The 27,595-nt window shown below is 35.6% G+C and overlaps 2 protein-coding genes across 2 annotated transcripts; both read left to right on the forward strand.

Moving 5' to 3' along the window:
• Nucleotides 1–644: 644 nt before the first annotated feature.
• Nucleotides 645–12,531, forward strand: LOC123691232 (cubilin homolog). The gene is given in 2 exon segments (XM_045635532.1): nt 645–2,988; nt 2,990–12,531. Coding segments are annotated over 2 exon segments (11,244 nt in total). The 5' UTR covers nt 645–654; the 3' UTR covers nt 11,900–12,531.
• A 2,912-nt stretch (nt 12,532–15,443) lies between these two features.
• LOC123691170 (cubilin homolog) lies at nt 15,444–26,866 on the forward strand. The gene has a single exon (XM_045635444.1). The coding sequence runs from the start codon at nt 15,454–15,456 to the stop codon at nt 26,689–26,691; it is 11,238 nt and encodes a 3,745-aa protein (XP_045491400.1). The 5' UTR covers nt 15,444–15,453; the 3' UTR covers nt 26,692–26,866.
• The last annotated feature ends 729 nt before the right edge of the window (nt 26,867–27,595 follow it).

A 27,595-nucleotide genomic window follows, 5' to 3' on the forward strand; every position in this document is an offset into this window, starting at 1 on the left:
AGCAAACAATAAAAAATCAAGCATTTAGCGCAATAATTGACGTCACCATGAGTGAAAATATCATCGTACTCGGCGATAGGTGAAAAATTGAAAAAAAACGTCATAACTCTGAAAATACGAAAAATCGCATAACATACATGGGGGTGATTCGGATAGCCCTCTAGGTCCTTAACCTCCCAGCTTCCGTTCATCACTACTTTTTGGGACACCCTGTATATATAATATGTATATGGGAAACGTAAATCGTAGGAAGGCGGAATGCTCTCCACTAAAGTAGGTAAGTACCTATGTAATGCAAAACCTTAATGTTTTCCCTTATGTTATTTTTTAGTGTCGTAGATTATTAGTTAATATTCGTCATAATATTATAGTTAATCACGACTCAATCGAAGATTCGGGAATTTTGCTATATTAATTTATGTAATGTATGTACCTAATAATAATATGATGTATTATAATTCTGTGATCAATGATAAAAACTATTATACATTTACACTACAATATGATATTTCGACAACTATACTTTTATCTCAGCCACATGGCCCAAGTTAGTCACTATAAGCTGAGCGTTGCGACGCCCCTATAAATATATTTTTGCTAAAGCTTTACAAAATTTAGTTCAAATTGACTCTTTCATCGTTGTGGTCGTGGACAATGACTAATTTAGTCATATATTTTACAATACTTCTATTATATTCTGTGCATATAAATTGTGAAGCGTATCAAGACAGGCCTAAAATTAAAACTACTGATGGAGATCTCATTTTGGAATCAGCTTACGATAAAAACATTTATATTAAACCAAACGGTCCTCGATCTAGTATATTTATTGGAAACACGAATATCTTAGACTTGAATATCACTAATAAAAATGGACTATCACCTTCGATAGCGGCTTCGGATTACAACAACGATCGAAATAGCAATAAAGATGTTACAAGTGAAATATTGAGAAGAATTGAACGTCTAGAAAGCGTGAGTTTGACTGTGCCAAATACTGTTCTTGTAAATTTTACACATTTGAATAGGAGAATAAATACTCTAGCTAATAGAGTACGCACGTTGCAGTCAACTGTAAATAGTATAAGAAGATCAGATGAATGTCAATCGCACCCTTGCGAAAATGGAGGAACATGTTTGAATCTAGCCAGTGGTTATTATTGTTTATGTCCGAAAAATTGGAAAGGAGAAAATTGTGACGAAGACGTGAACGAGTGTAAAATGTACGAAGGCACTGACTTGGGGTGTCAAAACGGCGCAACATGCATCAACAGGCCTGGCTCATATGAATGTATTTGTAAGTCTGGCTGGTATGGAATCCACTGCATGCGAAAAGAAAGAAACTGTTCCGGAAATGATTTCGAAATGTGCGGACACGGAACATGTTTACAAGTAAATACAGGAGTAGGAATAAAGTGTATGTGTGACCAAGGATGGACTACAAATGAGACAAGTATTTCATGTCTCACGGACGTAAATGAGTGTGATTCGAAGCAAGGGCCACGATGCTCTATTAATCCTCCAGTTGAGTGCATCAACCTCCCCGGGTCATTTGTATGCGGACATTGCCCTCCGGGCTACGAAGGAGATGGATTCATTTGCCGGGACATTGATGAATGTCTAACACAGCCAAACGGTGGATGCAGCTTGAGCCCGAAGGTATCGTGCTACAACACCCTCGGCTCAAGAGTCTGCGGGTCCTGTCCACCAGGATATCAAGGTGACGGTGTGATCTGTACCTGGAGAGGTTCATGTAATATCAATCGGGGTGGTTGTCACCCTTCCGCTTTCTGTATTGATGGTCCTGGATTCGGAGTACAAGCGGTGCAATGCGTTTGTCCCAGAGGTATGTCTGGCGATGGCATCGGGATACATGGATGTTATATTGTTCCGACGAATAATAATACTGGATGTGAAGCTAATCCATGCGGCTTACACGGTCAGTGCCATCCACTTCACGTGGGCTACACCTGCATTTGCTCTCCGGGCTATAGTGGTGCTAATTGTGATCGACAAGGTGACTATTGTGCGAGTAATCCGTGTTTAAATGGCGGGACATGCAGGCCGGACGGGAGAGCCACGAGAGGCTATCGTTGTGAATGTTTAGCACAGTTTACAGGGGACACATGTGAATTTAGATCTGAACCTTGCGGGGGAGTATTGGATGCTGAAGAAGGTAGTATAATATATCCTCTTACTAATACAACGTACAGGCATAATACACGCTGTGCGTGGGTTATACATACTTCGCCCGATAAAGTTATTAATGTTACTTTTAGTAAATTTAATTTAGAGCATAATGCAGAATGCCATTACGATTTCGTTCAAATTCACGATGGTAGAAGTTCTGCTAGTCAATTAATAGGTAGATTCTGTGGGAGCGATTTTCCAAAAGGCGGTAATATTATATCGAGTCACAACAATTTGTACTTTTGGTTCCGATCTGATCAAACTATAGCAGGGGAAGGTTTTGCTTTACACTGGACAAGCATAAAACCTCAATGTGGGGGCTACGTAAATGCGACTATTCATGGGCACATAAGTTCTCCAGGTTCACCTGGAAAATATCCTCCGAATCGAGATTGTTATTGGCGGCTGGTTACAAAATTGGGTAAAAGGATTCAATTGCATTTTTTTGAATTGGACTTAGAATCACATGCCAACTGTAGTTTTGATTATCTAGCAATTTACGATGGATTACACGAAAAAGACGCGTTGATTAATAAATTTTGTAATTCATCGCAACCAGCACCTCTCCAGTCTATCGGTTCGGAAATGCTCATTCATTTTCATTCCGATGCCTATGGGAGCGGTAAAGGATTCCAAATCACATATGCTCCAATTGAAGGGGTCCCAGGTTGCGGTGGATTTTTCACATTAGAGAGAGGTGAAATCTTTCCTCCACTGTACGAAAATAAGTACCAAGATAATTTATTATGCGATTATAAAATACAAACAAGGGGCGACACAAAAATTCGGATAACACTGAAAGTCTTTTAATTTAGAGCGATCGTTTAGATGTACGTACGATTACCTTGCAATATACGATGGCCCGTCATCAGATTCTCGCCTCGTTGGAAAATTCTGTGGAACTACGGTTCCCAAAACGTTCACATCGACATCAAATTCTTTATTTATTCAGTTCAAATCGGATCAAAGCGTATCATCTCAGGGATTCAAGATATCGTATGAATCTATTTGTCACAAAATAATTACAGGCGACAGTGGTACGTTAAAATCTCCAGGTTATCCATTTGGATACCCAAAAAATACTGATTGCGAATATGTTATCGAAACCTCTCCTGGAAAAGTAATACGATTGTCATTTCAAGATTTCGATATCGAGGATAATGTATACTTTAATTGCCAGTACGATTATGTAGAAATTCGAGATGGGCCTATAATCAATTCAACTTTGTTAGGTAAGTATTGCGGAGGATCACGGCGCATACCGCCAACAAAGACGTCCACGTATAATTATCTGTATATTGGGTTCCATTCTGACGCTAGTGTCAGTGGTTCTGGTTTTTTTGCAAATTATACAAGTTTATATACAGCATGTGGAGGGATATTTAGAAATACATCTGGTCTGATAAATTATCCGGATACTGATTCATCACAGGGTAACGATGAAAGGTTTTACAGTAATGATCAATCCTGTTCTTGGCTATTAATTGCACCCGAAGGAATGATTATAAAAATAACATGGAACAGATTTGACATTGAAAAACAGAGTTTATGTGAATTCGACTATGTTGAACTTGTAGAAATTGAGGCAGATAATAAAAACGACACTTTAGGAAAATATTGTGGCGCTACAGCTCCGCCTGCTCTGACAACGTCTACAAATCAACTTTTGATAAAATTTGTATCTGATAATAGCATAAAAGGTTCAGGATTCTCTATGTCGTATGCATTTCTGGATGGAAGTTCGCAATGTGGTGGATTGTATGTCAAAACTCATGGATATATATACTCTCCAGGTTGGCCAAATAGCTACCCAGCTAATCGTGATTGTACTTGGACAATTTCAGTGCCCGAAGGTCAACAAATATCTCTTAACATAACTGACTTTGATTTAGAAATACCTATAAGAGAAAAGTGTGATTTAGGTGACTATTTGGAAATAAGGGATGGTGGGAATCAGAATGCACCACTAGTCGGTAAATATTGTGGCAATTTTAAATCGAAAGTAATTATATCGACATCTCATAAAATGCATTTGCGGTTTCATTCAGATTTTTATATATCCGGGAGAGGGTTTAAAATCGAATGGGATGGAACAATAAGAGGTTGTGGAGGATTATTAACAGGTGTCACTGGATCTATAGCCTCTCCGAATTATCCCGAAGATTACTATGATAATGCGGAATGCTTTTATAAAATAGTAACCAGCAGCGGCTCCAGAATCCGAATTACATTTTTAGATTTAGACTTGGAAACTACACCACAATGCAGACAGGACTACGTGGAAATATTTGATGGCCGTGATGTATATTCCCCTAGTCTGGGTAAATTTTGTACGATGACCGTAAATTTAACTGATGTGGATACGTCAAGCAATTATGCATTCATTAAATTTAGATCAGACATTTCCTTAGGTGGAAAAGGTTTCCTTTTACATTACAAAACAATGTGTCATACTAATATAAGCGGTAGTTTTGGTGTAATAGAAAGTCCTGGGTTTCCTAGTAATTATCCTATGAATATAGATTGTTTATGGTCGATAACGGTTGGCAAAGGTAACAAAATCAACATTACTTTTAGTCACTTTAATATTAAATCTATTCAGCGATCTATATATTATGATGGAACAGGACGTAGATATCCTATGTATGGTCGGCTTCCTTATTTTCGAAGAGTAGGATATTCAAATCCATGTGAATTTGATTATTTACAATTCAAGCAAGCAAACGAAGACCATTTCTCTCAAAAGTATTGCGGAACGATTTTACCATCGCCAATACAATCAAAAAGTAACTCTATTGATATAAAATTTGTAAGTGGACTTTATAATTCTGATAGGGGGTTTCGGCTTGAATGGGTTAAAGATGGATGTGGTACCATTATTCGTAAGCAATTTGGGGTATTCACACTTGCAAACAATCTAAGGTACCTTGGCACTGAAATAGAATGTGAATGGACCATTGTCACTCCTCCAGGAACAAATGTTTATTTAAGACTCACAGATGTGTTATTAGAAGAAACAAAAAATTGCACAGTAGATGCAATTGAGATCTACAATGGGCCAAATGTTGCTTCTCCTCTGTTAGCCAAAGTATGTAACCGTGATATTCATACATTTCAAGCTGCTGGTAGCAATATAATGTTAATGAAATTTATCAAAAAATCTACACTGAAAGATGTTTATTTTGCGGGTAATTTTCAATCAATTACATCTGGGTGTGGTGGCCGCCTTAAAACTCAGTCCGGTCAGATTCATTCAAAGAATTATCCAAAAAATTATGAAGATGACATGGATTGTTTGTGGTATATATCTGTACCGAAAAATCACAGAATTGAACTAAATATATTAGATCTAGACCTTTATACAGGAAACGATAATGACGAAGAAGATTGTAGCGATAATATTAAAATATACGAAGGTTCTGATATACTACATTCTAATTACTCTTATCTCATTTGTCCAACATCCAATGTGTCGCAAATTATATCTAATTCTCCCAACATAATTGTTCAATTTATTACTGACAACTATGGCACAGCGAAAGGTTTCAAAGCTAATTTTTCAGCGACATGTGGTGCCGTTTTAGAAGCCCAAAACGATGGCATAATCACTAACGATAAATTTATTAGCTATCACAATCATAACTGTACATGGGTTATAAAGTCCCCAAAGTTTGATCAAAAAATTAAACTTACATTAGAACATATTGCACTGCCTCGCGATATGGATATTGTAACCAATAAAGAGTGCCCGTCTTCTTTTCTAAAAATATTTGATGGTGACGACGTAAATGCCCCCCTGATCGGAGAATATTGTGGCCGAAAGGTACCTCCTATGATCGTTAGTCGCGGTAGTGCACTCACTGTTGTTCATGGCACATATTCCGATACTCTAAGTGGATATTTTTCTGCACATTACTCTTCTCTTTCGACCGCATGTGGGGGAACTTTGTCGTCTGAAGAAGGTTCTATAGCTTCACCGAATTATCCACTATCTTATCCGCACGCAATGGATTGTGAATGGGTTATTAATACATCTCCGGGCAACTCTATGTATTTGAATTTTGAAAAATTTGACCTTGCGTATTCCGACCGCTGTAACGAGGACTATTTAGAAATACGGGAAAACGACGGTGCTGGAACTTTGTTAGGGGTGTATTGTGGAGATGAAATACCCACGAATATAACAAAAGGTGCAAGGATTTATTTAAAGTTCCACAGTGACAATAAAGAAGCTGGAAATGGATTTCTTCTACATTACGGAATTTCACATTACAATGAAATAACTGGTTTAGATGATGGTGAAATTTCATCTCCACTTTATCCCTATGCATATGAAGAAATTGGTGAATTTTCATGGCGCATTATAGCGAGTGGCTCGAGAAGTATCACTATTAGAATCGATGAGATTATTATTAAAAAGCAACGAGAATCCTGCGACAGTAAGCTCATTATATATGATGGATACGATGAAGACGCCAATGTTATCGAGGTGATGTGTGGGTTTTTGAAAAATGAAGTTAAAGTGTTACAATCATCTTCTTCGATTGTGTTCATCAAATTTGTAATAACAGAACGCCACATGAGCCCTACTTTTCACCTGAAATGGTCGCAAGCGGACGATTATAACGAAAATAGGCTTAAAAAGAATTGTGGTTATAATCAAACACAAATAGTCACCAATGCACATAGCGTTTCATTTCATTCACCAAATTATCCAGAGGAATACGGCAATAATATGCTTTGTGAGTGGGTTTTCGAAGCTAAACCAAGTTATCATTTGATCCTTACCTTTGATCAATTTGAGTTGGAAGAAACTAGCGACTGTTATGCCGACTATATCTCAATTTATACGCGCAATGACAATGAGGCGTGGATACCGCTAAAACAAAAAGTTTGCATAAAGGAGGATTTAAGTAAAGCTATGGAGACGTCAAAATTTTTAAAAGTTATATTTGAATCTGACTCGACAACAGCTCGCAAAGGTTTTACAGCGACGGTGCGAACTCTGTGTGGTGGAATTCTTAATAGCGAGTCTGGCGTCATTGAATTAGCCTGGGAGGATAGGGGAGGCATGTTTGAGATGAACAAAAGATGTAATTGGACTATAAAAGTGCGACCGGGGCGTATTATTAAACTAAGCTTTGAACATTTTAACATCACAAATGAAAACGAGTGCACGAGGTATGTTATGGTACGGAATGGAGAAAGTATGGAGTCTCCATTATTGGGAGTCGGAAAATACTGCGGCTATCCACACGAAACTTTGGACGCTTTAATATCGACAAGTAACGCTGTGCACGTAAGTTATTTTAGCAACAATCGTGTACTTTCGACTCGTAAATTTATGACTTTCAAATTGAGATATGAGGAATTAAATATCGAATGTGGCTTAACTTCGTCCTTGGATAACGGCCATAAATGGGAAGTAATAAACTCACCGAATTATCCTTCTATACCTATGCCCTTTTCGGAATGTGTTTGGATATTTACAGCGCCACCAGGTGAAATATTGAGAGTTGACTTTATTGAGAGATTTGATGTTGATGGCAAAGGAGAATGCAAATTTGAGTCTATTGAAATACGTGATGGCACATCGGAATTTTCTCCGAGTAAAGGCTTGTTTTGTGGCGAGAAGCCTGGTACAATTAAGACTGATAGTAATGCCCTATACATAAAGTATACGACCCGATTAGCGGAACCTAGAAACGGATTTAAAGCTAACATATCGATTGATATTTGTGGCGGTACAATAGTAGCTGAGGCTGGAGAGTTGGTATCACCAGGGTACCCACACATGTTGATGTTACCAAGTGGAACATTTTGTCAATGGCATATAATTTCTCCGACCAGACATGTAATAAAAATTGATTTAAAAGATTTTAATCTTCCTTCATCTGAAGAATCTTGTCATACAAACTTGACAATCGAGGAAATAATACCAGCTAATAAAACAAGCGTCGTATTAAAACAGTTATGTAGTGATGAAATAGGGTACGGCGTCATTGAGACATTATCTAATGAAGCTGTCGTTAAACTTTACATAGGAAAACCTGGACCTTGGAATCAAGTTTCTGAATATAGAGGATTTAAATTAACATTTAATTCAACGAGGCCAACGTGTGGTGGTGTAATTAAACAATCTGAAGGATTTATAACAACACCAGGTTATCCGCGTGAAACGAATTTACGTTATTGCCAATGGATTATTATTGTTCCAAACGAGGCGCGTAGAGTAAGATTTGAAATCATGGATCACAATGATAATGATAGAATAGGAGTATATAACGACGTTAGTTTTGAATCGCCTATTAATGTTGTTGAAAATAGAACTAATTCAATTATATATGAATCAACAGGAAACACACTCGGTGTCTATTTACTTGTTAAAACTTATTTAAAACAGAATCGTCCACATCGTATGAAAGCAAAATTTAGTTCAAATGAACCCGCCCTTTGTGGCGGTTCTCTTGAAGATAATAGCGGAGAAATATCGGCTCCGGATATTCAAAGTTCATACGTATGTAAATGGACGTATAATATTAAAACAGACAATTATCTTAATTCATCAGCATATAATACCATATTTTTATCGGTAGATAGTAGCACAATAAATTCTAACTGTCGCTATGGTTTTTCAAGATTGATTATATATGCCCCGATAGCAAATGAAGGAAGAAATTTGATGTTTTCCTTGTGTGGTAACAATACACAACGCTTTTATAGTATTCCATTGACAACGATGACGCTTAAAGCTATTCAACTAGCTCAAAAACCTCTTACGTTTAACATTAAATGGAAATTGCAACCATGCGGTGGAGTTGTATATGCTGCTCAAGAAACAAAAAATATGACCCTTCCTACGTCATATAACGGCACATTAGATTGTGGGTGGGTTATTGTCGCACCGAGTGGAACTAAAACAGAGACTACCATAGAAGGGCAGTTTAACTTGGACTGTTCGGATGAGTTCATAAAAATCAGTCAAGGTCTGACGGAGTCCCAATCGATATTAAATTACTGCAAAACGAATATGCCTCAAAATTCGTTCATTTCCACCTATAAGTATACGTATATTCAGTATCATTCTAAAGGAGCGATATCGAATATTAAGTTAATAACAAAAACTGTAAGTGATAAATGTGGAGGGTATTTGACTAAGTACGATCGTGTATTTACCTCTCCACACTATCCTAAAAATTATCAGGAAAATGAAGAGTGTGTGTGGGACATTAGTGCCGAAATAGGCTATAGAGTGTCATTAACGTTTATAAACCGTTTTGTAGTAGAAGATACAGCTAATTGCACGAAAGATGTTGTAATTATTTACGATTGGAAAAATGAAACGTATAGTGAAATTGCAAGATTATGTGGGCGTACAATTCCACCAGTATATAATTCATCTTTAAATAGAATGAAAGTTATTTTCCGTTCAGATGCAAACGTAAATCTTGATGGATTCTCCGCTCAGTGGTCTCCAATTTGCGGTGGAACGTTTGAAGCGAAAGAAAAAGAACAAGTTTTGTATAGTCCAGGATATACCGATGAATATAGACCATCTTTAGATTGTACTTATAAAATTGTTTCTACACACCATAAATTTATAGTTCTGAAGTTTTTAGATTTCGATCTCGAAGGGACATATCCCGATTGTCGTTATGATAATGTAACCATTAGTGCACATAGTGATTATAATTATTTGATGCAGACTTATTGTGGAAGGAATATGCCACCACGTTTAGAAAGTTATGACGAAATTAACATACATTTTCAAACTGATAGAAATGGTCAAAGGAAAGGGTTTAAATTTATATATTCTCTTTATACATGTGGAGGAAAAATAACAGAACCTACTACGATCAGGTCTAGTCTATCAGAAACTTATTATGAACTCATGAACTGTACGTGGACGATTGAGGCTCCCACTGATAAAGTAGTTGTTGTAAAATTCTTATATATCGATGTGGAGAGTGATGAAAATTGCCTTAATGATTACATTTCAGTGTTTGATGGTCCTAAAATAGATACTGATAAGCAGCTTGCCTTGCTTTGTGGTCACATCAATTCAAGTACTGTAATACAGAGTAAAAATAGGAATGCGGTTGTTCAATTCATATCAAATGCCTACCTCAGTTATAAAGGCTTCCAGGCCCAGATTATTTTTAGTTATTCTGAAGCTGTCGGCTGTGGAGGATCTGTAAATTTACTTCCTAATTCTCAATATACATTGAAGTCCCCGTTAATAGGAAGAGCAGTGGTGTATGAAAACTATTTAGACTGTCACTGGTCAGTACGAGCACCGAAAGACTACGTAGTAAAAGTCAGTTTTTCTTCTTTCCACGTATCACCGTGTGCCGAGGTTAATCAAACCGCTATCGGAATAAGTAAATGTGACTGTGATTTCGTTGAAATAAAAGATGGTATTAATCCTGATAGTTTGGTTATTGGGACATTCTGCGGCCATACTCTTCCGCCAGAAATAATATCGTCTAGCAATTTGATGGGGATTAGATTATCAACTGATGGAGAAATTGTTAGCTCAGGGTTTGAATTACTTCTAAGTGCTCAGCGTTCTACTTGTGATGAATCATCTTTAAATGTTAATTACAATATTCAATCGATACGTTCTCCTGGTTTTGAGACAGGAGTAATACCAAGAGGACTTCATTGTACATATGTTTTACATGCGTCTGAATCTTATGCAACCGTGCATTTAAGAATTAATCATCTTGATTTGCAACCAGGAAACGGTAACAAATGTGACAATGATAGACTAATAATCAGAAGTATTACTGAAATACATAATATGTCGTTAGGTTCAAATTATGTTTTAAATAAATACGCAGACAATTTCTTTACTCATGCATACTTTTATGATTCGACTTTAAGTTTTCCAGAGCAATTTGTTTTGTGTGGAGTCAATTCATCATTAGATTTTTACGTAAGCGGTGGCGTTAGTTTAAATTTAATTACGTCTCCGGAATCTACATCAAAACATAAAGGCGTAGATATTCAAGTTTCGCAGGTAGGTTATTGTGGCAGAAATTACACAGAACCATATGGTAGAATTCAAACGGTATATCTTGAAAACATCTACCCGATAAATAATGATTGTTTTACACTTATTACCGCCCCAGAAAATTATACAATATCAATCTATATGATAACAATAGTACCAGATTATTATTTTAACTCTCGAGCATTTTTCGCCATATTTGATGGCGATAAGACTACATCACCGCTTCTACTAAAAGTTCAGAGTGATTATGTATCTCGTTCCGTGTTTTCAACAGGTAGATATATCTTGATGCATAACCATGTGATAAATGGTAACGAACAGATTATTTATGATTTAAATTATATTATAACAAATAAGGGTCGAGGTTGTGGTGGGAAGATAGTGAATGAATTAGGAAGATTTACTAGTCCAATGTATCCAGAGGTATATAGAAAGAGATCTTCTTGTGAATGGGAAATAGAAACGCCTCCCAATACACGCTTATTACTGCGCATGACAGAATTTGACCTTGGGGTTGCTTGTGACCAAAATTATTTAAGTATAGTTGATAAAAATGGAAACGTAGTATCCACATTTTGTGATGAAACTCCTGCAGACTACACAAGCCCAGATAATTACGTTAAGGTAATATTCACTACTACTGTGAATAACGGTGGGACTGGTTGGGTGGCGGATTTCATAGGTATTCATTAACATAAAGTTTTATTGCCCGTTTTATAATCTGGGCATCATTTCAGTAAATATAATCTGTTCGTTAAAATGGCGAAGAATACTGTATGTAAATAAAAAATCAAAAGGTGTTAAATAGGTTACCAATAAACACGTGGCGAAACGGACACTGATATTCTTAAATAGAAACAGTTTCACATTTATTTATGACATCGATTTATGTTATTTTTATTGTGTTTATTGAACTTTTAATTAATTAAAGAAAGGGCAGTTTTGTATAATTCTTCCAGTGTCCAGCTGGGAAGATGATACAGGTGCAAAATTTTTTTTAATTATATTCAGTATTAACTTTACCCTGTGAAATATTGTATAGTGTTTGTGTTTATCCGTGGAATATGTACATAATATATTGTATAGTGTTTATATGCGTAGTGTCTTTTTGATCACCATGCTTTTAAAAATTTTAAATGATCAAGTCAAATAATGTGTTTTTATTTACACCGCCTGAGGGTATTCTTTGATCATAATAATTCTGACTACACTTTGATAGTGTATTACTAGAAAAGTAATAATATACGTTCCTAACAATACTCTGTAATGTTTGTACGACCAATATTAAGTAATTTGTATATTTTAAATAAAATTTCTAAATAATATTTTGTGTTTTTTTTATGTCCTCTTTTTATTACCTTAACCTCTTTTTTTCCTTTTATCGAATATTTTCAAGCGACTGTAAAGAACCAGCAGTTGACATCGGAGACACAACCGACATAATTACAAAAACTTTTAAAAATTTGATAATTAATGCAGTAAAAATATAATAAATAATAAAATAATAAAAATCATTTATTGAACAATTATATGATATAATTCTATTATTGTAACTATAAAGTAATAAAAAAAATTATCAGAAATATCAACTTATTTATATTTTTAACCGATCTAAAAAACTGTATGTTTTTTTAATTTTACTTTTTTTTGGATTTGTATTAAAAATGAATCATGAAATTCGGATCACCGAGACAAAAGACACTCTTCTTATAATTCCTCAACAAAAAAACGACTATTCGGAAAAGTTTAAGAACTTTATAGACAATTATTAAAACATCTCAGACGTCATATTATACGCGAGAGAAAATGTTTACTTAAAAATTAACTCTCAATAGTTCCAAAAAATTTGGATTTATTGAATAAAATTGGCTTCACTAATAAAGAACTAATTAGTACAGATACAACTAAGAAAATTAAATTAAAAAGGATTTATTATAAGAAAAAAAAATAATCAGCGGAATTAAGAACATTTGCCTTAACCTCTTATTCTACGAAAGCTTATAATTATACAGGGTTACTTGTAAAACACCAGCAACCTCGCAGGACAAGATAGCTAACATCATAAGTAACAACATTTGTTCTACGACTTTTGGCATAACGCAATAAATTATTTTTAAATGATTTTTTAAGCCTTATTGTACTCTCCTAACATTTGTAAGTCTATGTTCTATTCATTATCGAAAGGACGACGCGACGACCCCTTCCCCCTCTCCTTCGCTTCTTGTTTACGTAATTTTTGGGATGCGCGTAGAGTTTATAAGATTCAAACGGAAAATTAAATTAATATTTATTTTTGTATGAAAATAAAATCTAACAAATTATCAAAAGTCGTAGAACAAATGTTGTTACTTATGATGTTAGCTATCTTGTCCTGCGAGGTTGCTGGTGTTTTACAAGTAACCCTGTATAAGAAAAACTTTTCAAACGTGTCTTCCATCAATTTGTGAACTGGTAACTAGGGATTACAAAAGAAGCATTCATTGCTCTCAAATATAAGGCCGATCAGTGGGAAGTGGAATTGATTTGCTCTTTAATATTTGATGAGATGAAAATAAATATAAAAGTTGAATATATTCCAGCTAATCAACGTACTTTTGGATATGTGGATATTGTTGGAGAAGTTCAAACAGATTGTAAATATGAATGTACCGGAACTTTAGTTTTCTTGGTAACCATCAAAGCAAAAGATTTAAAATACCTATAGGCCACTTTTTGACAAAAACTGGGCAGTAATAAAGCCTATTTAGTATCGCAGGAACTTCAATTATGTTATGGGAGCAAAGTGACAATTAAAGTTTTGACATTCGATGGATGCCCAGATTATTTAACAATGTCGAAGGTTGTGTTCTGTAACCAAAAAACCTTAAAACCAATTTTAAACATGCGAACACAAATTATGATATTTAGGTACATTTTCTTCACACGTTAAAGCTCTTTAGAAACGCTTGGAATAGATGATAATGGTCGCAACATGAGTGGGAAATTATATAAAATATCTACAAGAGTTACAAGACAAGGAGCAATTTTACCTTGCTAATAAGCGAATTCAGCGTATTTAGTTCAAACAAAATATCATGAATGTGAAATTAGCCGCACAACTATTTAGCCGTAGCGTTGAAATAGAACAGCAGAATTACTGCTGTCTGCTAGTATTAATGTAAACAATATTTTATTCTATATCCCTCCTCCTCAGTTGGTTCCTCACAGTTGAGGATCGTGACCTCTCGCCACTTTTTTAACGGCTTCTCTCCATTTGTAACGGTCTTCAGGTTGATTGAGAGCGACGTTCATAGGCATAGCAATTTCAATAGAAAGTTTAAGTTTAAGGCATATACAGCGACTTAATTCTTAATCATCTACTTAATTTAAAATTTTAACAGGATATTGAACTGTTATTTGCAAGAGTTTGCAAGCATCTTTGACAAATTGCATTCGGTGTAAAATATGTATGGGAGCAATAATATCATTAAATGAAGAAAAGTGTAGTTAAATAGCATGCAACATCCAAAGACAAGGGTGATTTCACGTGGCCATCGAAAACTGTAATAGGATAATATGTCGACGATGTGAAATTATAATAAAATCGTTTAGATTACTAAACGATTTTAAAGGATTTTATCAAGATTTTATCATAAAAGTCATCCAAAAAGCTGACATAAATAAAGTCGATAAAACTTTAAGTAGTTTTGACATGAAATGAATAAAAGAATGAAAAATTATTTATTTTACAACATACAGGAAACAATTAATAAACTTTATAACATGTTTAACAATGTACAGATGGCGGCCTCTGTACAAGAAGCTCAAAGGATATTTTTGGGGAAAATATGGGAAACAATCAAGCGAGGTCTTGCGTGGTCGGAACTCAGAATCTTTAAGTGACCAAAAACATTTTAATTTCATAAAACACCACATTCATCTGTGTTAACAATGGGTAAAGGGTGGGTGATGTAATTATAGTTAATACAAAGCAGGAGCCTTTAAGTCATCCCAGAAGTGGACAAATGGAACTTGGACAAATGGAATGGAATATCACGAAAACAGTATGTTATTCAATCTGCTAAAATGTTTGATATTTTGACGACTATTATGATTGTTATCTTAGCCACATGGCCCATATTATCACTTCACGTTGGGCGTTGGAACGCCCCCTTATTATTGTTTTAGAGAATGTAATGTTTAAATATTATTATTGTTGTTACAGAATTTAGTTCAAATTGACTCGTTCATCGTTGTGGTCGTGGACAATGACTAATTTAGTCATATATTTTACAATACTTCTATTATATTCTGTGCATATAAATTGTGAAGCGTATCAAGACAGGCCTAAAATTAAAACTACTGATGGAGATCTCATTTTGGAATCAGCTTACGATAAAAACATTTACATTAAACCAAACGGTCCTCGATCTAGTATATTTATTGGAAACACCAATATATTAGACTTGAATATGACTAATAAAAATGGGCTATTGCCTTCGATACCGCCTTCGGATTACAACAACGATCGAAATAGCAATAAAGATGTAAGTGAAATATTGAGAAGAATTGAACGTCTAGAAAGCGTGAGCTTGACTGTGCCAAATACTGTTCTTGTAAATTTTACACATTTGAATAGGAGAATAAATACTCTAGCTAATAGAGTACGCACGTTGCAGTCAACTGTAAATAGTATAAGAAGATCAGATGAATGTCAATCGCACCCTTGCGAAAATGGTGGAACATGTTTGAATCTAGCCAGTGGTTATTATTGTTTATGTCCGAAAAATTGGAAAGGAGAAAATTGTGACGAAGACGTGAACGAGTGTAAAATGTACGAAGGCACTGACTTGGGGTGTCAAAACGGCGCGACATGCATCAACAGGCCTGGCTCATATGAATGTATTTGTAAGTCTGGCTGGTATGGAATCCACTGCACGCGAAAAGAAAGAAACTGTTCCGGAAATGATTTCGAAATGTGCGGACACGGAACATGTTTACAAGTAAATACAGGAGTAGGAATAAAGTGTATGTGTGACCAAGGATGGACTACAAATGAGACAAGTATTTCATGTCTCACGGACGTAAATGAGTGTGATTCGAAGCAAGGGCCACGATGCTCTATTAATCCTCCAGTTGAGTGCATCAACCTCCCCGGGTCATTTGTATGCGGACATTGCCCTCCGGGCTACGAAGGAGATGGATTCATTTGCCGGGACATTGATGAATGTCTAACACAGCCAAACGGTGGATGCAGCTTGAGCCCGAAGGTATCGTGCTACAACACCCTCGGCTCAAGAGTCTGCGGGTCCTGTCCACCAGGATATCAAGGTGACGGTGTGATCTGTACCTGGAGAGGTTCATGTAATATCAATCGGGGTGGTTGTCACCCTTCCGCTTTCTGTATTGATGGTCCTGGATTCGGAGTACAAGCGGTGCAATGCGTTTGTCCCAGAGGTATGTCTGGCGATGGCATCGGGATACATGGATGTTATATTGTTCCGACGAATAATAATACTGGATGTGAAGCTAATCCATGCGGCTTACACGGTCAGTGCCATCCACTTCACGTGGGCTACACCTGCATTTGCTCTCCGGGCTATAGTGGTGCTAATTGTGATCGACAAGGTGACTATTGTGCGAGTAATCCGTGTTTAAATGGCGGGACATGCAGGCCGGACGGGAGAGCCACGAGAGGCTATCGTTGTGAATGTTTAGCACAGTTTACAGGGGACACATGTGAATTTAGATCTGAACCTTGCGGGGGAGTATTGGATGCTGAAGAAGGTAGTATAATATATCCTCTTACTAATACAACGTACAGGCATAATACACGCTGTGCGTGGGTTATACATACTTCGCCCGATAAAGTTATTAATGTTACTTTTAGTAAATTTAATTTAGAGCATAATGCAGAATGCCATTACGATTTCGTTCAAATTCACGATGGTAGAAGTTCTGCTAGTCAATTAATAGGTAGATTCTGTGGGAGCGATTTTCCAAAAGGCGGTAATATTATATCGAGTCACAACAATTTGTACTTTTGGTTCCGATCTGATCAAACTATAGCAGGGGAAGGTTTTGCTTTACACTGGACAAGCATAAAACCTAAATGTGGGGGCTACGTAAATGCGACTATTCATGGGCACATAAGTTCTCCAGGTTCACCTGGAAAATATCCTCCGAATCGAGATTGTTATTGGCGGCTGGTTACAAAATTGGGTAAAAGGATTCAATTGCATTTTTTTGAATTGGACTTAGAATCACATGCCAACTGTAGTTTTGATTATCTAGCAATTTACGATGGATTACACGAAAAAGACGCGTTGATTAATAAATTTTGTAATTCATCGCAACCAGCACCTCTCCAGTCTATCGGTTCGGAAATGCTCATTCATTTTCATTCCGATGCCTATGGGAGCGGTAAAGGATTCCAAATCACATATGCTCCAATTGAAGGGGTCCCAGGTTGCGGTGGATTTTTCACATTAGAGAGAGGTGAAATCTTTCCTCCACTGTACGAAAATAAGTACCAAGATAATTTATTATGCGATTATAAAATACAAACAAGGGGCGACACAAAAATTCGGATAACACTGAAGTCTTTTAATTTAGAGCGATCGTTTAGATGTACGTACGATTACCTTGCAATATACGATGGCCCGTCATCAGATTCTCGCCTCGTTGGAAAATTCTGTGGAACTACGGTTCCCAAAACGTTCACATCGACATCAAATTCTTTATTTATTCAGTTCAAATCGGATCAAAGCGTATCATCTCAGGGATTCAAGATATCGTATGAATCTATTTGTCACAAAACAATTACAGGCGACAGTGGTACATTAAAATCTCCAGGTTATCCATTTGGATACCCAAAAAATACTGATTGCGAATATGTTATCGAAACCTCTCCTGGAAAAGTAATACAATTGACATTTCAAGATTTCGATATCGAGGATAATGTATACTTTAATTGCCAGTACGATTACGTGGAAATTCGAGACGGGCCTATCATCAATTCAACTTTGTTAGGTAAGTATTGCGGAGGATCACAACGAATACCACCAACAAAGACGTCCACTTATAATTATCTATATATTGGGTTTCATTCTGACGCTAGTGTCAGTGGTTCTGGTTTTTATGCAAATTATACAAGTTTAAATACAGCATGTGGAGGGATATTTAGAAATACATCTGGTCTGATAAATTATCCGGATACTGATTCATCACAGGGTAACGATGAAAGGTTTTACAGTAACGATCAATCCTGTTCTTGGCTATTAATTGCACCCGAAGGAATGATTATAAAAATAACATGGAACAGATTTGACATTGAAAAACAGAGTTTATGTGAATTCGACTATGTTGAACTTGTAGAAATTGAGGCAGATAATAAAAACAACACTTTAGGAAAATATTGTGGCGCTACAGCTCCGCCTGCTCTGACAACGTCTACAAATCAACTTTTGATAAAATTTGTATCTGATAATAGCATAAAAGGTTCAGGGTTCTCTATGTCATATGCATTTCTGGATGAAAGTTCGCAATGTGGTGGATTGTATGTCAAAACTCATGGATATATATACTCTCCAGGTTGGCCAAATAGCTATCCAGCTAATCGTGATTGTACTTGGACAATTTCAGTGCCCGAAGGTCAACAGATATCTCTTAACATAACTGACTTTGATTTAGAAATACCTATAAGAGAAAAGTGTGATTTAGGTGACTATTTGGAAATAAGGGATGGTGGGAATCAGAATGCACCACTAATTGGAAAATATTGTGGCAAGATAAAATCGAAACAGATTATCTCGACTTCTCATAAATTGCATTTGCGATTTTATTCTGATTTTTATATATCCGGGAGTGGATTTAAAATCGAATGGGATGGAACCATAAGAGGTTGTGGAGGATTATTAACTGGCATCAGCGGATCTATAGCCTCTCCAAATTACCCCGAAGAATACTATGACAATGCGGAATGTTTTTATAAAATAGTTACAAACAGCGGCTCAAGAATTCGAATCAAATTTGTAGATTTAGATTTGGAAACAACAAAACATTGCAAAGATGACCATGTGGAAATATTTGATGGTCGCGATATATATTCTCCTAGTCTGGGCAAGTATTGTGCGATGACTGCGAATTTGACTGATGTAGAGACGTCAAGTAATTATGCATTCATTAAATTTAGATCAGATATTTTGATAGGTGGAAAAGGTTTCTTATTTAATTATGAAACTATCTGTCACACTAATATAAGCGGTAGTTTTGGAGTCATAGAAAGTCCTGGTTTTCCTGGTAATTATCCTACAAACATAGATTGTTTATGGTCGATAACGGTTGGCAAAGGTAACAAAATCAACATTACTTTTAGTCACTTTAGTATTAAAGCTATACAACTCCCTTTATATTACAATAGGATAGGACGCAGATATCCTATGTATACCCGGCTTTCTGATATAAGAAGAGGGGGATATACAAATCCATGTGAATTTGATTATTTACAATTCAAGCAAGCAAACGAAGACAATTACTCTCAAAAGTATTGCGGAACGACTTTACCATCGCCAATACAATCAAAAAGTAACTCTATTGATTTAAAATTTGTAAGTGGACTTTATAATTCTGATAGGGGGTTTCGGCTTGAATGGGTTAAAGAAGGATGTGGTACCACTATTCGTAAACAATTTGGGGTAATAACACTTGCAAACAATCTAAGATATCTTGGCACTGAAATAGAATGTGAATGGACTATTGTCACTCCTCCAGGAACAAATGTTTATTTGAGACTCACAGATGTGTTATTAGAAGAAACAAAAAATTGCACAATAGATGCAATTGAGATCTATAACGGACCGAATGTTGCTTCTCCTCTGTTAGCCAGAGTATGTAATCGTGATATTCATACTTTACAAGCTGCTGGTAGTAATGTAATGTTATTGAAATTTATCAAAAAATCCACACTGAAAGATGTTTATTTTGCGGGTAATTTTCAATCAATTACATCTGGGTGTGGTGGCCGCCTTAAAACTCAGTCCGGTCAGATTCATTCAAAGAATTATCCAAAAAATTATGAAGATGACATGGATTGTTTGTGGTATATATCTGTACCGAAAAATCACAGAATTGAACTAAATATATTAGATCTAGACCTTTATACAGGAAACGATAATGACGAAGAAGATTGTAGCGATAATATTAAAATATACGAAGGTTCTGATATACTTCATTCTAATTACTCTTATCTCATTTGTCCAACATCCAATGTGTCGCAAATTATATCTAATTCTCCCAACATAATTGTTCAATTTATTACTGACAACTATGGCACAGCGAAAGGTTTCAAAGCTAATTTTTCAGCGACATGTGGTGCCGTTTTAGAAGCCCAAAACGATGGCATAATCACTAACGATAAATATATTAGCTATCACAATCATAACTGTACATGGGTTATAAAGTCCCCAAAGTTTGATCAAAAAATTAAACTTACATTAGAACATATTGCACTGCCTCGCGATATGGATATTGTAACCAATAAAGAGTGCCCGTCTTCTTTTCTAAAAATATTTGATGGTGACGACGTAAATGCCCCCCTGATCGGAGAATATTGTGGCCGAAAGGTACCTCCTATGATCGTTAGTCGCGGTAGTGCACTCACTGTTGTTCATGGCACATATGCCGATACTCTAAGTGGATATTTTTCTGCACATTACTCTTCTCTTTCGACCGCATGTGGGGGAACTTTGTCGTCTGAAGAAGGTTCTATAGCTTCACCGAATTATCCACTATCTTATCCGCACGCAATGGATTGTGAATGGGTTATTAATACATCTCCGGGCAACTCTATGTATTTGAATTTTGAAAAATTTGACCTTGCTTATTCCGACCGCTGTAACGAGGACTATTTAGAAATACGGGAAAACGACGGTGCTGGAACTTTGTTAGGGGTGTATTGTGGTAATGAAATACCAACAAATACAACAAAAGGTGCAAGGATTTATTTAAAGTTCCACAGTGACAATAAAGAAGCTGGAAATGGATTTCTGCTACATTACGGAATTTCACATAACAATGAAATAACTGGTTTAGATAATGGTGAAATTTCATCTCCACTTTATCCCTATGCATATGAAGAAATTGGTGAATTTTCATGGCGCATTATAGCCAGTGGCTCGAGAAGTATCACTATTAGAATCGATGAGATTATTATTAAAAAGCGACGACAATCCTGCGACAGTAAGCTCATTATATATGATGGATACGATGAAGACGCCAATGTTCTCGACGTGATGTGTGGGTTTTTGAAAAATGAAGTTAAAGTGTTACAATCATCTTCTTCGATTGTGTTCGTCAAATTTGTAATAACAGAACGACACATTAGTCCAACTTTTCACCTAAAATGGTCGCAAGCGGACGATTATAACGAAAATAGGCTTAAAAAGAATTGTGGTTATAATCAAACACAAATAGTCACCAATGCACATAGCGTTTCATTTCATTCACCAAATTATCCAGAGGAATACGGCAATAATATGCTTTGTGAGTGGGTTTTCGAAGCTAAACCAAGTTATCATTTGATCCTTACCTTTGATCAATTTGAGTTGGAAGAAACTAGTGACTGTTATGCCGACTATATCTCAATTTATACGCGCAATGACAATGAGGCGTGGATACCGCTAAAACAAAAAGTTTGCTTAAAGGAGGATTTAACTAAAGCTATGGAGACGTCAAAATTTTTAAAAGTTATATTTGAATCTGACTCGACAACAGCTCGCAAAGGTTTTACAGCGACGGTGCGAACTCAGTGTGGTGGAATTCTTAATAGCGAGTCTGGCGTCATTGAATTAGCCTGGGAGGATAGGGGAGGCATGTTTGAGATGAACAAAAGATGTAATTGGACTATAAAAGTGCGACCGGGGCGTATTATTAAACTAAGCTTTGAACATTTTAACATCACAAATGAAAACGAGTGCACGAGGTATGTTATGGTACGGAATGGAGAAAGTATGGAGTCTCCATTATTGGGAGTCGGAAAATACTGCGGCTACCCACACGAAACTTTGGACGCTTTAATATCGACAAGTAACGCTGTGCACGTAAGTTATTTTAGCAACAATCGTGTACTTTCGACTCGTAAATTTATGACTTTCAAATTGAGATATGAGGAATTAAATATCGAATGTGGCTTAACTTCGTCCTTGGATAACGGCCATAAATGGGAAGTAATAAACTCACCGAATTATCCTTCTATACCTATGCCCTTTTCGGAATGTGTTTGGATATTTACAGCGCCACCAGGTGAAATATTGAGAGTTGACTTTATTGAGAGATTTGATGTTGATGGCAAAGGAGAATGCAAATTTGAGTCTATTGAAATACGTGATGGCACATCGGAATTTTCTCCGAGTAAAGGCTTGTTTTGTGGCGAGAAGCCTGGTACAATTAAGACTGATAGTAATGCCCTATACATAAAGTATACGACCCGATTAGCGGAACCTAGAAACGGATTTAAAGCTAACATATCGATTGATATTTGTGGCGGTACAATAGTAGCTGAGGCTGGAGAGTTGGTATCACCAGGGTACCCACACATGTTGATGTTACCAAGTGGAACATTTTGTCAATGGCATATAATTTCTCCGACCAGACATGTAATAAAAATTGATTTAAAAGATTTTAATCTTCCTTCATCTGAAGAATCTTGTCATACAAACTTGACAATCGAGGAAATAATACCAGCTAATAAAACAAGCGTCGTATTAAAACAGTTATGTAGTGATGAAATAGGGTACGGCGTCATTGAGACATTATCTAATGAAGCTGTCGTTAAACTTTACATAGGAAAACCTGGACCTTGGAATCAAGTTTCTGAATATAGAGGATTTAAATTAACATTTAATTCAACGAGGCCAACGTGTGGTGGTGTAATTAAACAATCTGAAGGATTTATAACAACACCAGGTTATCCGCGTGAAACGAATTTACGTTATTGCCAATGGATTATTATTGTTCCAAACGAGGCGCGTAGAGTAAGATTTGAAATCATGGATCACAATGATAATGATAGAATAGGAGTATATAACGACGTTAGTTTTGAATCGCCTATTAATGTTGTTGAAAATAGAACTAATTCAATTATATATGAATCAACAGGAAACACACTCGGTGTCTATTTACTTGTTAAAACTTATTTAAAACAGAATCGTCCACATCGTATGAAAGCAAAATTTAGTTCAAATGAACCCGCCCTTTGTGGCGGTTCTCTTGAAGATAATAGCGGAGAAATATCGGCTCCGGATATTCAAAGTTCATACGTATGTAAATGGACGTATAATATTAAAACAGACGATTATCTTAATTCATCAGCATATAATACCATATTTTTATCGGTAGATAGTAGCACAATAAATTCTAACTGTCGCTATGGTTTTTCAAGATTGATTATATATGCCCCGATAGCAAATGAAGGAAGAAATTTGATGTTTTCCTTGTGTGGTAACAATACACAACGCTTTTATAGTATTCCATTGACAACGATGACGCTTAAAGCTATTCAACTAGCTCAAAAACCTCTTACGTTTAACATTAAATGGAAATTGCAACCATGCGGTGGAGTTGTATATGCTGCTCAAGAAACAAAAAATATGACCCTTCCTACGTCATATAACGGCACATTAGATTGTGGGTGGGTTATTGTCGCACCGAGTGGAACTAAAACAGAGACTACCATAGAAGGGCAGTTTAACTTGGACTGTTCGGATGAGTTCATAAAAATCAGTCAAGGTCTGACGGAGTCCCAATCGATATTAAATTACTGCAAAACGAATATGCCTCAAAATTCGTTCATTTCCACCTATAAGTATACGTATATTCAGTATCATTCTAAAGGAGCGATATCGAATATTAAGTTAATAACAAAAACTGTAAGTGATAAATGTGGAGGGTATTTGACTAAGTACGATCGTGTATTTACCTCTCCACATTATCCTAAAAATTATCAGGAAAATGAAGAGTGTGTGTGGGACATTAGTGCCGAAATAGGCTATAGAGTGTCATTAACGTTTATAAACCGTTTTGTAGTAGAAGATACAGCTAATTGCACGAAAGATGTTGTAATTATTTACGATTGGAAAAATGAAACGTATAGTGAAATTGCAAGATTATGTGGGCGTACAATTCCACCAGTATATAATTCATCTTTAAATAGAATGAAAGTTATTTTCCGTTCAGATGCAAACGTAAATCTTGATGGATTCTCCGCTCAGTGGTCTCCAATTTGCGGTGGAACGTTTGAAGCGACAGAAAAAGAACAAGTTTTGTATAGTCCAGGATATACCGATGAATATAGACCATCTTTAGATTGTACTTATAAAATAGTCTCTTCGAACAGAAAATTATGGGTGAAGTTTGTAGATTTCGATATTGAAGGGACATATCCTGATTGTCGTTTCGATAATGTGACTATACGTGCACAGAGTGATTATAATTATTTATTTGAGACTTATTGTGGAAGGAATATGCCACCCCTCTTAGAAAATTATGACGAAGTTACCATACAATTTCAAACCGATAGAATAGGACAAAGGAAAGGGTTTAAACTTATATACTCAATTTATACCTGTGGGGGGAAAATAACTAAACCTTCAACAATTAAATCTGGCTTATTAGACACTTATTATGATCTTATGAATTGTACTTGGTTGATTGAGGCTCCTACTAATAAGGTAGTAGTAGTTAAATTCTTTTATATTGATTTAGAGAGTCATGAAAATTGCCTTAATGATTATATTTCAGTATATGATGGTCCTAAAATAGACACTGATAAGCAGCTTGCCTTGCTATGTGGTCATATCAATTCAAGTACTGTAATACAGAGCAAAAATAGGAATGCGGTTGTTCAATTCATATCGGATGCCTACCTCAGTTATAAAGGCTTCCAGGCCCAGATTATTTTCAGTTATTCTGAAGCTGTCGGCTGTGGAGGATCTGTAAATTTACTTCCTAATTCTCAATATACATTGAAATCCCCGTTAATAGGAAGAGCAGTGGTGTATGAAAACTTTTTAGACTGTCACTGGTCAGTACGAGCACCGAAAGACTACGTAGTTAAAGTCAGTTTTTCTTCTTTCCACGTATCGCCGTGTGCCGAAGTTAATCAAACCGCCATCGGAATAAGTAAATGTGACTGTGATTTCGTTGAAATAAAAGATGGTATTAATCCTGATAGTTTGGTTATTGGGACATTCTGTGGCCATACTCTTCCGCCTGAAATAATATCGTCTAGCAATTTGATGGGGATTAGACTATCAACTGATGGAGAGATTGTCAGCTCAGGGTTTGAATTACTTCTAAGCGCTCAGCGTTCTACTTGTGGTGAATCATCTTTTAATGTTAATTACAATATTCAATCGATACGTTCTCCTGGTTTTGAGACAGGAGTAATACCAAGAGGACTTCATTGTACATATGTCTTACATGGTCCCGAAACTTATGCAACCGTGCATATAAGAATTAATCATCTTGACTTACAACCAGGAAACGGTAACAAATGTGACAATGATCGACTAATAATCAGAAGTATTACTGAAATACATAATATGTCGTTAGGTTCAAATTATGTTTTAAATAAATACGCAGACAATTTCTTTACTCATGCATACTTTTATGATTCGACTTTAAGTTTTCCAGAGCAATTTGTCTTGTGTGGAGTCAATTCATCATTAGATTTTTACGTAAATGGCGGCGTTACTTTAAATTTAATAACGTCTCCTGAATCTATATCAAAACATAAAGGCGTAGATATTCAAGTTTCGCAGGTAGGTTATTGTGGCAGAAATTATACAGAATCATATGGTAGAATTCAAACAGTGTATAATGAAAACATCGATCCCCATAATAGTAATGATTGTTTTACACTTATTACTGCTCCAGAAAATTATACAATATCAATCTATATCATAACAATATTTCCAGATTATTTTAATTCTCAAGCATTCTTGGCTATTTTTGATGGTAAAACGACAACATCACCACTTTTAATTAGAGTTCAAGGTGATTATGAATCTCGTTCCGTGTTTTCAACAGGTAGATATATCTTGATGCATAATCATGTGATAAATAGTAACGAACAGATTATTTATGATTTAAATTATGTTATTACAAATAAGGGTCGAGGTTGTGGTGGAAAGATAGTGAATGAATTAGGAAGATTTACTAGTCCAATGTATCCAGAGATATATAGGAAGAGAACTTCTTGTGAATGGGAAATAGAAACGCCTCCTAACACACGTCTATTATTGCATTTCGCAGAATTTGACCTTGGGGTTGCTTGTGACCAAAATTATTTGAGTATAGTTGATAGAAATGGAAACGTAGTATCCACATTTTGTGATGTAACTCCTGCAGACTACACAAGTCCAGATAATTACGTTAAGGTAATATTCACAACTACAATGAATAACGGTGGGACTGGTTGGGTGGCGGATTTCATAGGTATTGTTTAATAAGGAGTTGTATAGTTTTTAGAATAAGTTGAATTTTATGTATTTAATCAAAGGTACGTAATTTCGTAATCCATTATTATAAATTATCTTACTATTTTGTCAATAGAATTAAATAAAATATGTGATTTTATGTAAAAATTGTGTAATAATATGATCGTGAGTTATAAATTTTGAATAAATTATCTAACTAAAGCACTATTTGTTTTTTTTAATGTCCTTTCAATTTATTTATGACACATAAACATATTGAGGTAGGTACATTTGGAGTTAACTACCTATCTAAATAGACTCTTACCACAGCTTACTAAGAAGTAGATAATATAAAACTATAAGTTCGTTAACATAAGACATAACTATTTAGAAGAAAGAAGAGTGGCAAGTGGTGTTTTTTTTTTAATTTTCGAAAACCGAGGGACTTTTACTTATCGCAAAATACCATGTACCTTGATTAGTGATAGTCTATATGTTGCATGTTAATATAATAATAATATATAATTTTTTTTGGTATAAATCAGTGTAATAGTTGTGTATTGTAGCAAATATGTCTAAATTACGGACTTAACCCCCCCCCCCCCCCTCTCCTACAAATTTTAGGCTACAACAGTACGTGTGTATAGGTAACTTAACTATTTTACAAGTTATTAAATAAAACTATAATGTTACTTTATAAGAACTTTATTTGCAATAAAAAACATTCTTATAACAAACTTTTGAAGAACAATATTTATCATTTTAATAACCGTTAACATTACATATATATTTTCAATTATATATACTCTTGAATTGTTATGCATGGCTTAATGTAAAGTACACAATTATGAACATGTATTTTTAAATGTTGTAATTTGTAGGATGGCCAGGATTCTTTATAGGTTATAATAATTATTATTATCTATATATATAA

This window comes from Colias croceus, chromosome 4 (assembly GCF_905220415.1).
Source record: "Colias croceus chromosome 4, ilColCroc2.1".
In the NCBI taxonomy this organism is placed as follows: domain Eukaryota; kingdom Metazoa; phylum Arthropoda; class Insecta; order Lepidoptera; family Pieridae; genus Colias; species Colias croceus.